This window comes from Protopterus annectens, chromosome 5.part1 (genome assembly GCF_019279795.1).
Source record: "Protopterus annectens isolate FY-2018-M chromosome 5.part1, PAN1.0, whole genome shotgun sequence".
Classification (NCBI taxonomy): Eukaryota; Metazoa; Chordata; order Ceratodontiformes; family Protopteridae; genus Protopterus; species Protopterus annectens.
Genome location: NC_056736.1, coordinates 398,494,657 through 398,511,219, shown reverse-complemented (window position 1 = coordinate 398,511,219; position 16,563 = coordinate 398,494,657). Strand labels below are relative to the sequence as shown.

The window sequence follows — 16,563 nt, the reverse complement described above, 5'->3', positions numbered from 1 at the left end:
GTGTGGAAAATGTCCTACAGCTTTGGAAGCTGGCCAGCTGTTACATCCTTGGCAGGATATAACCCATATAGCTAAGGTTACTGGGGAACAGGCATAAAAACAATAACCAAGATGAGGATGAGAGTAGAGGAAGTCCCATCAGTAATTCATTACAAAAGGCCACCAAAGTCTGATCATATAATTTATAACTGTCCAATGCTTCTTCCTCTAATGACTGAAGAGATCAGAAGGAAGTAGCCAAATATGATTCTTTGACATTTATTAAAAGAAAGATACAATCTGCACTTATTATAAACATTATCAATCCATAGAAATACTACAGTTCATCTAAATAACCTGTAAAAAATTACTTTTTTTCTTTAAAATTGATGCTGTATAACAGTAGTAGTTTTGATTTATTTCAGATGAATTAGCAATAGAAAACCATGGCAAGACATCCAGCCATCACTTTTCTGTGTATCAGTCTGATATGTTTATTGTCTTATTTCCATGGATATCTCCTGAAGGTGACTGACACACAGTTGGAGCCATTTCAAATGGCTGTTCCAATGGATGAAGTCCTTTCCTCTGAGCTATCCCAGCAGCCTTTCGCTGATCATGCCTGAGACTGCGAATGCTACTATTAATGGCAGCAACACACGCCCTCCAGTCATGTCCACCTTCATTCAGGTCAAATGATGGATAGTTTTTTTCCAGAAAGTCTGTGAATTACAAAATGAAATACATTACAAATCAGTAAAGCCACACATATGTTAATTAAATAAAAGCATTTTAACAGTAGTGTAACACTAATGGATTCTTTAATTATTTTGTGGGAAATGAGGATGTCTGTGCTATTTCCCCCCCCAAGGATACTAACTTCATAAGATAGATACACTTGCTTCTAACAGTCCTACAAAAAGGATGCTTTTTTTTAGAATAATACAAAACACAGCTTCTAATTAAATGTACTGAAATGGGCACTGTTATAAACAACTTCCAAAGATACAAAGGAGAGCATGATCACAGGTTATGTAAATCATATACAAGCATGCACACTGAACACTTTAGACATTTGAAAGTTGCTACTACAAAATCGCCAAATTTGCTACTAACTCTACTCATTCTACACACCATTGCATCTCCCTCCATAGTCTTCAATGGCTAGAACTCCCTAATCATCTTGATTACCTCCAAATCAAAAGCAAAACATACGAATATTACATATTTAGTTTCTCCTGTCTGCAGACATGAGGTATTGTAACAGTACATTACTATTCAAAGCAGCAACCAAACTTCTCACTGCCATGGATAATATAAGTGGATTTATAGCGATTAATCAACATTACTTTTATTGAATGCTGAACGATCAAAACAAAAAGGAGCAAAACAACTTTAACAGACCTTGGAGGTATTTTTTTCAATTCTTATTACTCTTTCCATGTATAAACAGGGATAACTTTTTCACTTATTTACAACTTTAGATTCCCTAAGTTAATGGCTCCACATTTTAATTACATGTACGGTTCATTTTAACATGGTTTAGAAGCTACATTGAATCTTATTTCTTTTTTTTTTAATTTCTCCAAATATTTTGGGTTTCCAATACCATGACAGGAATGGAACCCATTCCTAAGACAAAGTATGATTAAAGTTTATGAAATTAGTATTGTTTCAATCTTTCATGTCAGTCAAAAGTGCTCTTTGCAGCATCTTTGCAATCTTACACAGTAAGTGAAATGTTGCTCCACTGTACGCTGAAAGACTTCACTTGCAGAATTTATTCCAAATAGCATTCTCAAAAATCTTTACCTGCCAAACGGAGGAGTACTGAACGTGGTGAGCAATGAGGACTTTTTTGTCAAGCTGAATTTACCAAAATGAACTGTTTGCATCTAAGACAGGAAAAACTGTGTCATTTGGCATCAAGGCTGCGACTTCTTCGACTGTGCATATTGGATGAGGAGGTCTTTTTAGCGCTTTGTTCAAATCTCATGGGTCAATACATATGCTGATGTCATCTGAGCTTTTCTTGCGAGCTACCACCATGAAAGATACCCAAACAGTTGGTGTTGCAACTGGACAAATCACACCTTGTCGCACCATTTTATTTAGCTTGGCTTTGACTCTGTCCTGTATGGCTATCGTAAATTTACGTGCTGGACTGACCTCTGGGTCTAACTTCATGGAGTACACAACTGGAAGTTTGCCTAGTTTGTCTTCAAAAAGATCAGCATAGGTAGAAAAAATGTACTGGGCAAAATTAGAGTAGTGGTCTTTTAAGCAAACTTGGTGGACTTACTTATTAAATAAAAGCAGTCCCATTTTCAAACTGTCTCTGAGCCCTAATAATGATTGGACCTGCCTCTTGACTACATAAAATAACAAGTCGTAGCATCTCCCAACAGAGTAACATGAAAGCATTACTGAGCCTTCAGTCTGAATTTCTTCACCTCCATAAGGAATAAGCTTTGCACACTTTGCCAAATCAAGTCTTTCACCATGACACACACTAGCAAATGTTTCTGCTGACATAACATAGCACTTGGAACCTATATCAGCTTTGAGCTGTACGGGTTTACCATTTATCTGAACAGTGCAAAATGCTTCATTCTTTGCCCTTAAATCGACTGCATTGACTGTTTCATAAAGCACTGACACACCATCAACATAAAGGGTAGGGTTGCAGCTCTCTAATTGATCAACTCATTTCTTAAAATGTTGCCTCAATAAAAGAATGTGGGCCTTTTATTTACAAAACCTTCTGAACTAATTCCATTTACTGCATTTGTGCCATTGCTGACCAAAAGCTAAACATTTCTCCCTTTTAGATTCATGACTTCCACCACAATTATGACAGCCGGCAATAAAACTAGGTTGGGGCCCATGCTTTGAGTTTGCTGACTCACTCTGATACTTCACTGAGACTATGCGAACTCTGGGATTTGCTGGAAAGCTCTGGGATTTACCAGTGAGTGCTGCAGGGGCTACAGTTGCTGCCATGTACGTGGGCCCATTTCTTTTAACTACGTGCTGCATACTATCAACATGAGCTTTATCACTGTGCCTTCTAGAGCTATTCTCATTTGTAAGCATATCTGTGTGCTTTTCTGTGAGCTCGTATATCTGACAAATCTCAATGGCCTTATTCAAAGTTAAATCACTGTCACAAAGCAAAATCTTTCTCACAGCATTATCTTTAATACCACATGCACATTTTAGCCTTACTTCCTAAGTCAGTTATATATGCTGCAAAAGTTTCACCATGCTTTTGATCCCTTGTATAAAATAAGTGCCTTTGCATTACAACATTTGTCTGGGGGTTATGCATTTCTCTAAATTTATGTTTTAAGCACTCTGGGTCCTCCCTTGACTCAGGCGGTATAACAATATGATAGTTTTCCCCTTCTCTGGTATAGACAGCAGCTGCATACACAAATGAAAGTTCCCTTTCAACAGCTTCTGACCTAGCTAAATTAAGCAGAATAAATGCCTTTGTATGGTCATCTTTATCCGAAAATGCAGCCTGTATGAAAATGTACTCATGCTCAAATGCTCTCTAGTGCTCAGCAATATTGCTGTCAAACACAAGTGCACTAGTTTTTCGAAATCTGTCTGCCATGCCCACAAAGTATACACAAACACACTGAAAATATGGCCCTTGTAATTATGTATGAACAAACTGTTCTGTGAGCTTGTAATAACATTTCAAATGCACAATAAACTCTTCAAACTACTGTACTTTGTGAAATATGCTCTGCAATGGCTGTATTCTGTCAAATATGTCTTATAATGGCTGTACTTTTATGAAATAGCTTTACTGTAACACTGCACAAACATGCAAACACATACACTTCTGATAACTTGGATATCTTTGCTTAATACGAAAATAGATGCTTTGTGAAAATGTGGTCGTTTCCTCTTTATTTTATCCGTTTTATGCAATTTGGAATTTATTTCAAATATTTTCCATAGTAACTTGAATATTTTTATCAATATCGTACATGTTGGTTTATTCAAATATCATTTAGAATGTTCTGTATGCCTTGTTTCAAATTATGCGAATAAGAAATAGTGCTGAACAAGTTTTAATACCTGAAATTAATTTCTGACCTATTTCGTGAAGTATGCACATTTTAGGAATGATTTACTCCTGTATATTCCACCAGTCCCAAGCAAGTGCCTTAAGTCGTTTTAGCCAAGCCGCCTCTAGTTTCATGCCTTTTAGATATGTCGTTTCTGTCTCCATGTCCTTTAGACATGCCACTTCTGGTACCATGTCGCTCGTCTTTCTCTCACACATATGACAAACAGGCAGGGGATTTCATTTAGATGCTTTAATATAAAAAAATACATTAGGATGGAATGCAGCATCATAAAATACGAACAAACTAGTTAACAGACAAAACTTACATACATACTTACTTAACATCTCAACAACTTACACATATCATTAACATTAACCTGCCCAAGCAACAAGGACCTCCGAAGCTGAAACACAAACACCAGTCACAACCAAAGTGACACATAGCTCACACCACCAGTGTGCCACCCAACAACAGCCCCTAAGGCAAGACAATATACCCAACACTTTAGTCATAGGTGACTTTATAGTCAGGCATACTGATGTCCCACTCACCAGGCTGAACAAGGAGAAAATTACAGTCAGCTGCCTGTCGGGTGCCAGGATCCGCCACATAACGCATGCACTCAAGTCACTCCACAACAAGTACAAATATGACTCTGTCATTGTCCATGCTGGAGTGAATGACTTGAGACGTACCTCACTAGATTACATGAAGAGAGACATGGAAGAGCTCTTGGATCATGTGGCCCAGACAGGTATAACCCTAGCCCTGAGCAGCATCCTGCCTTCGCCCAGAATGATACCACAGTATAAGGACAAAATGATTGACTTCAACAATTGGCTAAGCTTCTGGTGTCATTCAAAGGGGATCCAGTATTTGTCTGCCTGGGAAGACATGATCGACAAACCACGATGCTTTGCCAGAGATGGTCTGCACCTGTCATCCCTGGGATTCAGGTTACTGGCTAAAGCTCCTGCCACCCCTATAGTGCCTTTTTTAGGCAAGGTTCAAAGGATAAAACCACCACCGTAACAGATACAAGCATGCAAAATCTGAAGGTAATGCTACTCAATGCTCTCTCGAGGCACTCCTAAAAATGGAGAACATCGATATCTGTGCAGTAACTGAGACCTGGTTCAAGGCTCCAGAGAGCACCCCTGCAATACCAGGCTATAACTCTTACCACACTTTTCGGCCACAAAACCAAGACCGAAACACTAAAGGTGGAGGAGTGTCCATATTCACCAAGGATATTCACACCTCCAGGCTAGTTGCCCAACACAATGCATCAGAAATTCTCCAGGTGCAACTAACACTAGGTAAGACTGCAATCCAATCTGTAGATTGCTACAGATCCCCCACCATGTCCCAAGATTCTCACTACACCTTTCTAAACATACTGGAAAATATTAAGATACAACCAAACACCCTAATACTGGGTGATTTCAACTACCCTGCCATTAACTGGGAAAACTACTCGGGTGCTAACTCCTTTTCCCAACGGTTCTTGGAATTCATAAATTCCAATGCCCTGGATCAACTAATCCATTGTCGCACCAGGGGCTCCAATATCCTAGACCTGGTCATTACCAACATGGAAGATAGATGCACTACACCAGTGGTCACCCCCTCATTGGTCAGGTCTGACCATAAGCAAATCACCATTGACATCCACATCCCACCCCCACCCCCCCAGTAAGGGAACCTCCTTAAAAAACTTCTTCAAAGCCAACCTCATGCTACTGAAGTCAGAAGTGACACACTTCATGACACCCATGCAGACGAGATCTGAAAGTTCGACTGCAGAATCTTACACTAAGGCACTGTATGAGCACATCCGCTCGTGTATGAATCGTGTCATCCCAAATAGAACCAAGATGCTCTTCTCCAAAAAAGGAAGCCAATCTGGTGGTCCCCTGCTATAAACAAACTATACAACAGAAGGAAGAAACTGTTGCAGAAAAGAGGAAAATGCCAGGATGCAAAACACTCCCTCACCAGCCTCAGCAAGAAGCTGAGATCCCTCATAAAATCCTTAAAAGCTAGTTACGAAAATAAAATTGCCAAAGATTCCAAAGACAACCACAAGGCATTCTATAGTTATGTCAAGAATCTAAATGGCAATGCTCAGATATGCTCTGAGCTACAACAGAATGGCATTAAATATACTGATCCCAAGGATATTGCCAATATCCTGGCAGATCGATTTAGTGCCAACTTCACCCTCCTCTCACCCCCTAAAGGGGCCATTTCAGTACCAAAAGATTGCCAAATTCCGGTAATCATGGCCACACAGGTAGAAACCGCACACTCCAAAGCTAAGAATACAGCATCCATGGGACCAGATGACATCCCAGGCTGTGTACTACATGAACTACAAAATGAACTGGCACCTCACCTAAGTGTCATGTTTAATCATAGCCTCACCTCAGGCTTCGTGCCCACTGAGTGGCACACAGCTACAGTTATCCCACTCCACAAGGGGGATCCACCTTGGATCCCGGGAACTACCGTCCCATCAGTCTGACAAGCCTGATCTGGAAGGGCATGGAACGCATTATCATGGAACTCATAAACAAAGACATTGACAACCTTGAAACACTGGACCCCATCCAGTTTGGGTTTGTGCAGGGCCACTCTTGTCTTCTGAATCTGACTGATTTCTTCGAATAAGTCTCCAGAGCTGTGGATGAGGGTAACCGGTCCACACAGCCTATCTGGACCTCGCCAAGGCCTTCGACACCATCCCCCACTCTGGAATCATAGATAAACTTACTAAGCTGGGCATAAATCCCTACGTCACTCGATGGGTTACCAACTGGCTTACTGACAGAACCCAGACTGTAAATGTAGCCAACTCCAAATCCAGCTCCAGACAAGTGACAAGTGGAATACCTCAGGGTTCAGTCCTGGGACCACTCTTGTTTGGCATCTACTTCTCTGAAGTACAGTCTAACACTAAGGGACTCTGGCTAACAAAGTTTGCAGATGACTGCAAACTGGGAGCCATTATTGAATCCCCAAATGATGTGGATATTCTACAAAAGGGCCTTACAGAAACAGATGCCTGGTGCCAGAGCCATGGGCTCAAGCTTAATGCCAAGAAATATATAGTTATCCCCTTTGGAAAAAAAACATGTACCATGAATTACCACATAGGTGGCAGGACACTAAACATCGAAAGTGTGATGAGAGACTTAGGGACACAGGTGGCCAGTGGTCTCATTTTCGATAACCACAACACCACAACAGTCAGGAAATCCTTCTATGTGGCACACCTCATCATTAAGGGCTTTTCATCCAGAAAAAAGGAGGTCACTGTCCCACTGTACTCATTCCTCATTAGACCCATTATAGAGTATAATGCCCCATTTGGTATGTACCTCACAAGACATCTGCAACAGCTGGAAAGGCCACAGAAATACCTCACTAAAAGAATCACAGGCCTAAAGCAGATGCCATATGCTGACCGTCTAAAAAAACTCAAGCTATACCCTGTGGCATATCATCTACTCAGAGGCGTTCTCTGCTTAACATACAAGGCCATGTCAAACCCTGAGCTGTTGGACATGCTCCACTTAAAGAAATTCCAATCCCTCAGAGACACACGCTCCAGGGATCTAAACCTTGTCATCACAATGAACAAAACATGCTGGAGGGATATGTTCCTGACCCAGAGACTCCCCATACTCCAGAATAGACTGCCCATACATGTCAAGTAGAGCGCCTCATTGGCCCTCTTCAAAAGGAACCTTGATGATGGGACAGGAGATAGGAAATTCACCCTGGGGATCATGTCAGTCGCCCCGCTAGACAGGGGTCCAGAGAAGTAAATATTGTGGGAAGAAATATCCAGGGAATTGTTACGGCTAGGCTTGTATAGGCCCTAGGGCAGATAGCCTAGTACCAACCTATGAACCTATGAACCAAAATGGCAGTCAGACTTGCACATGCTCAGTATTTATACACTTGTGCAAGCCCTTGGATAGCTTTTTAAAGGTACATACACACACACTATTGATCTACAGGAAGGAACTCTGCTTCACATGGATAGGGAGCCTGTTCCACAGACAGAGTAGTCTCTGGGATAAATACCTGTCTCTCCAACAGGTCCTATTTATATCACAGGCAAGGTTTAAGTCTTTAGCACATGTAAGTCTGGTGCTCTTTGTTTTGTGGATATGTAGGAGATCCATCAGAGTGGGGTCTGACAATGCCCTGTATGCCAGGTATAGATCTCCCCTCAAAACACTGTAGGAGACAGAAAAACAGGGATAGGGCCTTGAGGTGGTCTGCACAGGACATTTTACTTATGCCCTGTATTTTTTAGTGAGGAACCTCTGTGGGCATTCCAGTTATTGGCTATGCCTGGTTAGGTACATACCAGTGGGGGCACTGTACTTAATGATAGGTCTGATGAATGTCGAATACAATGGAAAAATTACCTCCTTGGACTTAAATGCCATACATTTGTTTATAAGTTCCACAACACAGAATAATTTTCTCACTACTGTAGACACGTGGTGGTCAATGGCTAGATTACTATCTATGTGCGTCCCTAAGTTCCTGACTACTGGGTCACCTCTAAGGGGTGTGTTGTCAATATGATAGCTGATAGGGGTGGATGACTTCCCAAAGGATACTATTATGCATTTCTTGGCATTTAGTTTTAGTCCGTGGCTCTGACACCAGTTGTTTGTCTGTGTTAGCCCTTCCTGGAGAACATTTGTGTCTGTGTGGGACTCAGTGACAGCTCCTAATTTGCAATCATCTGTAAACTTAGTCAGCCAGAGACCACTGGCATTGGCCTTGACTTCAGAGAAGTAAATGCCAAAATGGAGTGGTCCAATGACTGATCCCTGAGGGACTCCACTTGTGACTGGCCTCTTTGTAAAGGTGGACTCCCCAATTCTAACTTACTGGGTCCTGTTTGTGAGTCAGTTGGCTATCCACCAGGTGACATACGAGTTTGTACCTAACCTCTTGAGTTTGTCAACAAAGCCCAAGTGGGGTATTGTGTCAAATGCCTTGGCCAGGTCAAGGTAGGCAGTGTGAACCATTTTCCCTCATTCATTACTTTGGTTACTTTCTCAAAGAAATCCACCAGGTTGACTAGGCATGATCTGCCTTTGACGAAACTAAACTGGGTTGGGTTCAATGTCTGTAGGCTTACTATATATCTATTGATCAATTCCATGATAATTCTTCCATGGCTTTACATATAAGACTAGTAAGCCTTCTAGGTCTGCTGTTTCCAGGGTCTGTAGATGGCCCAACTTTGTGCCGAGGGCTGAGTGTTGCTGTTCTCCATTCATGAGGCACAAAGCCTGTTTGGAGGCTAGAGTTAAATAGTAGTTCCAGAGGCCCTGATAGGTCATGTTTTATGCTATTTTGAAGGCATCCTGGGATACTGTCTGGGCTCTTTGCTACAGTGTTCTTGGTCTTAGAGAGAGCATTAAGGACCTCTTCCCTAGTAATAGTATGGGAAGTTGTACTTGATGGTATTTTCTTAGGGAACGTTGAGGGGGAGAGAGGGGTAAAGCTGGAGCTGAATTTATCACCAGGAAGTTTGCTATATCTTCTGGCTTCTGCCTTTTTTTAATTTCTCCAAGTCTTTTGGGTTTCTAATACCATGCCTGGAATGGACTCCATTCCTAAGTCAAAGTACGATTAAAGATCATGAAATTAGTATTGTTTCAATCTTTGATATCAGCCAAAAGTGCTCTTTGCAGCACCTGCAATGTGCCCAGTAATGACTCCTTCTGCAATTCATATGGAGTTACATGTATTGGTAACATATCTAAGTAAGATTGTAGATTCTTTTTTATAAGTCCCATTGCTCCTACTACTGTTGGAACTGTCTGGGTATCTTTCTTCCACATTGTTCCCGTTTCTGCCTGCAGATCCTGATATTTTATGACTTTCTGAATCCCTGTACGCAAGACGCTGTAGTCACTGGGTGTGGAAATTTCAATAATCAATGCTACTTTTGTCTTCTTGTCATGAATCACTAGCATCTATCTTTTGAACTGTTGGTAATGGATGATTCCGTGTGATGTAAACCATCATTTTCTTTGATGCCTTGTGGCTCATGTTTCCATTGTTTTTCAGTCATTTCAGTACCATAATGTTTGCACAATCCCCAGTGCAATAGTCTTGCTACATTATTATGCCTTTCAGTATAGAGTCCTTCTGCCACTAGTATGTCACACCCAGCAACCAGTGTGCAACTGTTTCCAATTCTGTTTTAGAAAACCTACATTTGTCTGTTTCTCCCACATGTTCAATGGACTTTGTAAATCAATGTGTATGTAGCCCACTATCTTGTGCAGCCAATATTAACCTTTCATCTCTTGGTTTGAATTCTCCTCTCCTTAACCATTCCTGCGTTCTTTCCTGATCAACATGATGTTCTTCCAGAAGTTTTCTATACTTGCAACTATATTTATACATTTTCCACATTTTTTGCCATTTCATCTGGTCTTTCACCTTATATTCTTTCTTTTGTTTTTTGACACATTCAGTTGCTGCCTGATTTTTATCTACTTCTGGTTTGATTTCCATTCCTGCTTGACGCTGATATGCTACTGCTAGATTAAGCAGAGAAGTCATCTTAGATTTATTCTCCTCATGTTTCACAACTTTCACTACGTTTGGGTTTTGTGAGGTCAGCAGATATGTGTGGAGTCCCACGATTGCAGATCTATACATGTAATCAATTTCAAGGAGGCCCATTCCTCCTTCGGAATGGGGAATATATAATCTTGGTATACAATGATTTTTAAAAATCATTTGGTGAGCATGAAGCATCCTTCTTGTTTTCCTATCTAATCTATCCAACATGTTTTGGGGCCAATCAATCACTCCAAAACTGTGAGTTAGGGCAGGAACAGCAAACTGGTTTATGGCTTGGACTTTGTTCCTAGATGTCAACGCTGTTTTCAGGATTAATTAAAGTCTTCTAAAGTATTCCTTACTAAGTTTTATTTGCATTTGTTCATGTTTTATTGTTGATCCTTCATCAGTTTCCAAATATTTATACACTCCCTCTTGCTCTAGTTCTTTCATATCACATTCTTATCCCAAGCTGATGTTTGCCTGGTGCTGCAATTTTCCTGCTTTAAAGGTTGCTTTTCCACATTTATCAAGACCAAACGACATTCTTACATCATCTGGAAAAGTTTTGACAACTTGCAGTTGCGCTTTCAGCTCCTCATCAGATGAGCTATACAGTTTTAAATTATCAACAAAGAGCAGATGAGAATTTTTTACACTTTGTTGTTTTCTAGGGGCCAAATTATAGCCATGACCTAAGCTGTTAAGTAGAGAGCTTAATGGGTTACGGGCAAGGCAGAATAGCAACAGTGACAGAGAGTCACCCTGGAATATCCCCCTTTGAATTTTTATCCCTGGAATAATAATTTGTTCTTTATCATGGCTTATTTGTAAAGTGGTCTACTACTGTTTCATGGTCACTGTAATGTAGTCGATCAGTGTAAGGTGTATCTTATACATTTTTAAGCACTCTTTTCTCCATGAATGTGGGATACTATCAAATGCTTTTTGTAGTCAATCCATGCCATATTTAGATTCTTCCCTTTCTTACATTTCTCCACTATGACTTCATTTAAAAACAAACGATCCTTTGTTCCATATGACTTTCTTTTACTGCCCTTTTGTTCTACTGCCATAATTGAGTTTTTGGTACTTACGTATTATTGCAACCACCAGGTTCTAAACGACTCATTCTACAGTTGTGCATGGTCAGGATGGGTAGACAGCATGAGTGTAAGTAAAACTGCTGTAGCAGTATGGTGTGAGCTGGATGTCAATGGTTTGCGACTGATTTTTTCCCCCTTCTAACATTTCAGTACTATTTACCATGGACATCCATTTAAAAAATTCCTAACACATTGAACATGTGACAGACCTTTTCAACCTGGAACTTGAGGAACATGGACTTTTTAATAATCAAAATGAGCAACATTCATCGTAATGAGGTACACATGGGAGGTATGTTTTAAATGCCCCTCACACCTAAATTGTCTGCTGGCAACACTTTAAAATAGGGAAATTGTGAATTTGTTCCAGTGTGAAGGAGTAATACAAACAGTCGTGATCGGTTTTCACTCACCAAAGTCTGTTGATGCATGCTCACTTGTAATCCAAGTATAGACTATAGTATAGCATGATACTCAAGCAGAAGCAGTCAAACTATCCAAAGGGCAATACATGTATGTGGACTGCAAAAGAGCCACATACTCCTGAAAAAATCAGCACAGACATAAAACAGATGTTTGTGAATGCAATATCACTAGGTTAAAACACATTACTGTGAAATTTCATTTAGGCGATGACACAAACAAATCCAAAAGATTCCATACCCAAACCAAAAGTTTCACAGTCACTCCAACGCAGGAATGTGCCCAACACATTTTAAATAAAGTAATGCAATGTGATATGATTTTACACATTATTTAGAAAAGAAGTGCCTCTCCTCTTGAAGTTGTCCTCATTAACAGGAGGCAATCTGTTTTTGTCAAATGTGTTGCCAGAGTTATTTAACAATTGGCTCCAGTAACATGATATGACCCTGCTAACAATGCTTCTGTTTCATGCCCATATATTACAAAGTCTGTCTTTAATATTGCAAATAAAGTCTGTCTCTAATATTAAGGGGTGATCACCAAACATCCCGACCATGCACAACTGCAGAACGAGTCGTTTAATACGTAAGTACCGAGTTTTCTTCTAAATGACTATAAACTCTGTTGGCATTAATTCCTGTGTATAGTTTATATGTCATTGGAAGGCAAGTTATTCGTCTATAACTTTTAGGGTAGCTTGCAGGTTCACTCTTAAGTAGGAGCATTGTTTTTCCTGTTGTTAGCCAGGTTGGTGTCTGTTTGGGGTGCGTTCTTACTCATAGTTAAGTCTTTGTGCAAAGATGTCAATACTTTTAGCCAAAAGTTAGGTACTGCATCTGGGTCTGGGATTTTCCAATTAGAGGCTTTTGTTAACTTTGTTTCAATCTCTCTAGCTGTTACTGCATCCCATTTCAAATCCTGTACCATTAAACAACTTCTTCTTTTTTTTTTTTACTTCATCTATCCATTTAGCATCTTTGTTATGTTCTACAGGATCTTCATAGATACTTCTCCAAACTGTATCTATTTTTTTTTTGGCGGCCTTTCAATTCCTTTTACCTTGTTTCTCAATCCTCTATAAAACTTTTTTGGGTTGTCAATGAATTGCTTATTTTGTACTTTTCCTTTATATTTATTTACGTATCTTTTAAGTTTTTCTGCCTGTGCTGAGATTTTTACATTACTTGCGATAGTCCATGATAGATCCTGGCCTGTTCTAATACTGCACATTGCTTTTATCACATCTGTCTTTCTTACTATTTTTGTTGATCTATTCCCTCTTCTATATTCTTTTAACAATGACACTTCTTGTCTTAATTGCTTTACAGTTTTCTCTATTTGATACTTCCATGATGGTATTCGATTTCTCCCCTTCCTTTCCCTCACTACTCTGTGTTCTTGTGGTAGAACTTTATCAGTTATTAATTTAGCTGCACAGTAATTTGATTTATTTTTATTTATTTAACATTTGTTTACCAGGAAAGTCCGACTTGGAACGAAGCCCATTTTCAGCAGAGGCCCGAGGAGAAACGCTCCAGACACATGTCTTTGTGACGAGGGAGGAAACAGGAGTACCCGGAGGAAACCCACACAAATGCAGGGAGGACATGCAGACTCCGCAGAGAAGGCACCTCAGCCGAGAATCGAAGTGGAGAACCTCTTGCTGTGAGGCGACAACGCAACCACTGCACCGTCCATACATCCTGTTTACTTCTATTACATTGCATTAATCTCTATGGACAATCCTAATTACTGTGTTAATTTGTTTTATCAAACTTCTGACTTTTTGGGTTTTATTGACCTTCTGCAATCTATCTCTATTAAATCAAGTAACTCTTCTCTTAGCTCATTTACTTCTAAACTGAGGGCACATGTTTTATTTTCCATTTCCTGTGGGCATTCTACTGAAAGTTCTATAGCATCTTCTTGTGGCACATTCTCTTCAATTTCATCCTGTGCCATCAGTTGCTCTGTCATATGGGGACTCACTGGCCTATCACTCCTCAACATTGACTGGTCAGAGTTTCTACATTTTCCTGTTCCTTCCCTTGCTGTCCAGCTTCAAGTGAACATTTATACTGGTTTCCTGTGAAAGGTTCCAAAATATCTTCATATGGCACCTAACAAATTGCTTCCTGTTCCACTGGTTTTCCAGTAATTTGGATATCCATCGCTCTATCCTGTTGTGGTGCTTTCTGAATTATATTTTCCACATTGTATCCTTCACTATGCAAGCACTCCATAACCTCAGTTTCTATTTCTTTAACTTCTCCATTGCTAATCTCCTTTTCTACTTTTCCTCTGTCTTCTTATTTTTGTATTGTAAAGTTTTCCATATCTAGACTCCTTTGCCTGTATTTCTCTTCAAATATCTTTGGTGTTGCTCTTTTTGTATTGGTTAGTTTTGCTTTCCCCTTTCCATAAATATTACAGCATATTAAATCTCTTTTCCTTTCCCATGTCCATATTTCTTCTTTAGATGTCTCCTGATCTTCCTGCTACACCTTACTTTGTGGACTCGTCCAGCTTGCTGTGATGTAACCTATGTTAGACCTTCTACACCAAATCTTTCACTTTGCAGGTACTCCATAACTTCAGCTTCTATTTTTTTAATTCTGCTTTACTAATCTTCTTTCCTACATTCCTTTTTGTGACATTATTTTCTTTATTGTGAAATTTTCCATATCTGGATGCCTTTACCTGTATTTCACTTCAAATATCTTTGGGGCTACCTTCCTCATATTGATTAATTTGGATTTCTCCTTTGCATAAATATTAGACTTTATACCATGACCCCCCCAAAACGTGCACGCTGATTGGCCAGCGTGCACATTGTAAATCGAGTTATACTAATGGAAAAAGGTCCGGTCGCCTGGACTTTTTTCCATTAGTATAACTCTACTTTTAAAACACTGTCTCGCTATGTTAAATGGGTTTAACATAGCGAGACAGGTTTTTAAAAAAAAGCAACGGAGAAAGCAAGATCTCCGTTGCCTTTTATGTAGCTATGTTAAATGGGTTTAACATAGCGAGACAGTTTAAAATAAGCAACGGACATCTCCGTTGCTTATTTTAAACTGTTTCGCTATGTTAAACCCATTTAACATAGCGAAACAGTAAAAAGCAACGGAGATCTTGCTTTCTCCGTTGCTTTTGCGACAGCTCTGATGTACTGCGCAGGCGCAGTACATCAGAACTGCCGGATGCCAGACATCTGTGGAAGGGCAGTAAACAGGCATTATACTATGCCATTATTTAAGAAAAGTAATAGTTTCTTTTCTTAAATAATGTCATATAATAGCAATAACTCACTTCTGGGTGTGGGTAATGCTGTATTTACCCATGGTTGGCTTTGTTTGGTCCCTCGAGCCCTCGGGACCAAACCACGCCAACCGTGGGTAAATCCAGCATTACCCACACCCAGGCGTGGGTTATTGCTATAACATCAAATCTTTCTTTCCCATGTCCATATTTCTTTTTTATACTTTTCAAAAATCTCTAGGTTTTGTTTATATTTTCTCACTTCCCCAGATGTTTCTTTTTCCAAACAAATCAATGTTTCTTGATCTATATACTGTTTTTCACAAATCTGTTGTATTAATGAATACAATTTTTTCTTTGAAGCTCTTGAAAGTTTTTCTTGTGGAAGTATTTTTCTTTCCTCTAATTTCTCTTTTAATCATTTTGTATGTCTTGTGTCTGGAAATTCTAGGCTTTTTGCATAATAGTAGCAGTACATAATTTCTTTCTTATCCTCAATAGTCCACTTTATCGTCTTTATGGCTCTTCTTTGGCCTATCACTTTTTGTGATTTTTAGACTACTACTTCCTTTTACAACAGGGGGGTCATCCTCTTCCTTGGCCTGACCTGGCCCCATTGTAGAAATGTTTCCGTATTTTGAGGATTCTACACTGTCATCTTTTCCATTCCTGGCACCAGTGTGCCTACCAGGATTGGGCGCTTTTTTATCCTGGGTCTTGTGCACCCAGCTATCTTTTTAAATTTTTAACCATACTTCTGTCCATAATGTAAGCTATATAAACAGTCTGCATATCAGTGTCATTTTGTTGAGATTTTGTGAAAAACAGGGTCAACCTCGTGAAGGTACTCACCAGAAGTTAAGGATGAAATTAATTTCAGCAATACTACTCTCCTTTGCTTGCTGACTTATCTCTCGATTCAGACCCCTGGCTCAGTGTAAGTGGCTCCATTTACAATGAGCTCTGCACACAAACATCTACTGCCTTTGAGGCTGCGGACATAGCTAAAGAATGCTTTGTGGTTGTCATTGGCCTAGGATGCCAAATTTTCCTCAAATTTGGCTTTGGTAGACTTTATCTGTCCTCTG

General features: G+C 39.8%; 1 protein-coding gene across 1 annotated transcript in view; it reads right to left on the bottom strand.

The window, feature by feature from the left end:
* Positions 1–242: 242 nt before the first annotated feature.
* Positions 243–16,563, bottom strand: part of BEND2 (BEN domain containing 2) — a 1,535,652-nt gene continuing 1,519,331 nt past the window's right edge. The window contains exon 13 of the mRNA XM_044073057.1: positions 243–701. Coding sequence (XP_043928992.1) covers positions 460–701 — 242 coding nt within the window. The 3' untranslated portion in view covers positions 243–459. The remainder of the gene's footprint in view (positions 702–16,563) is intronic.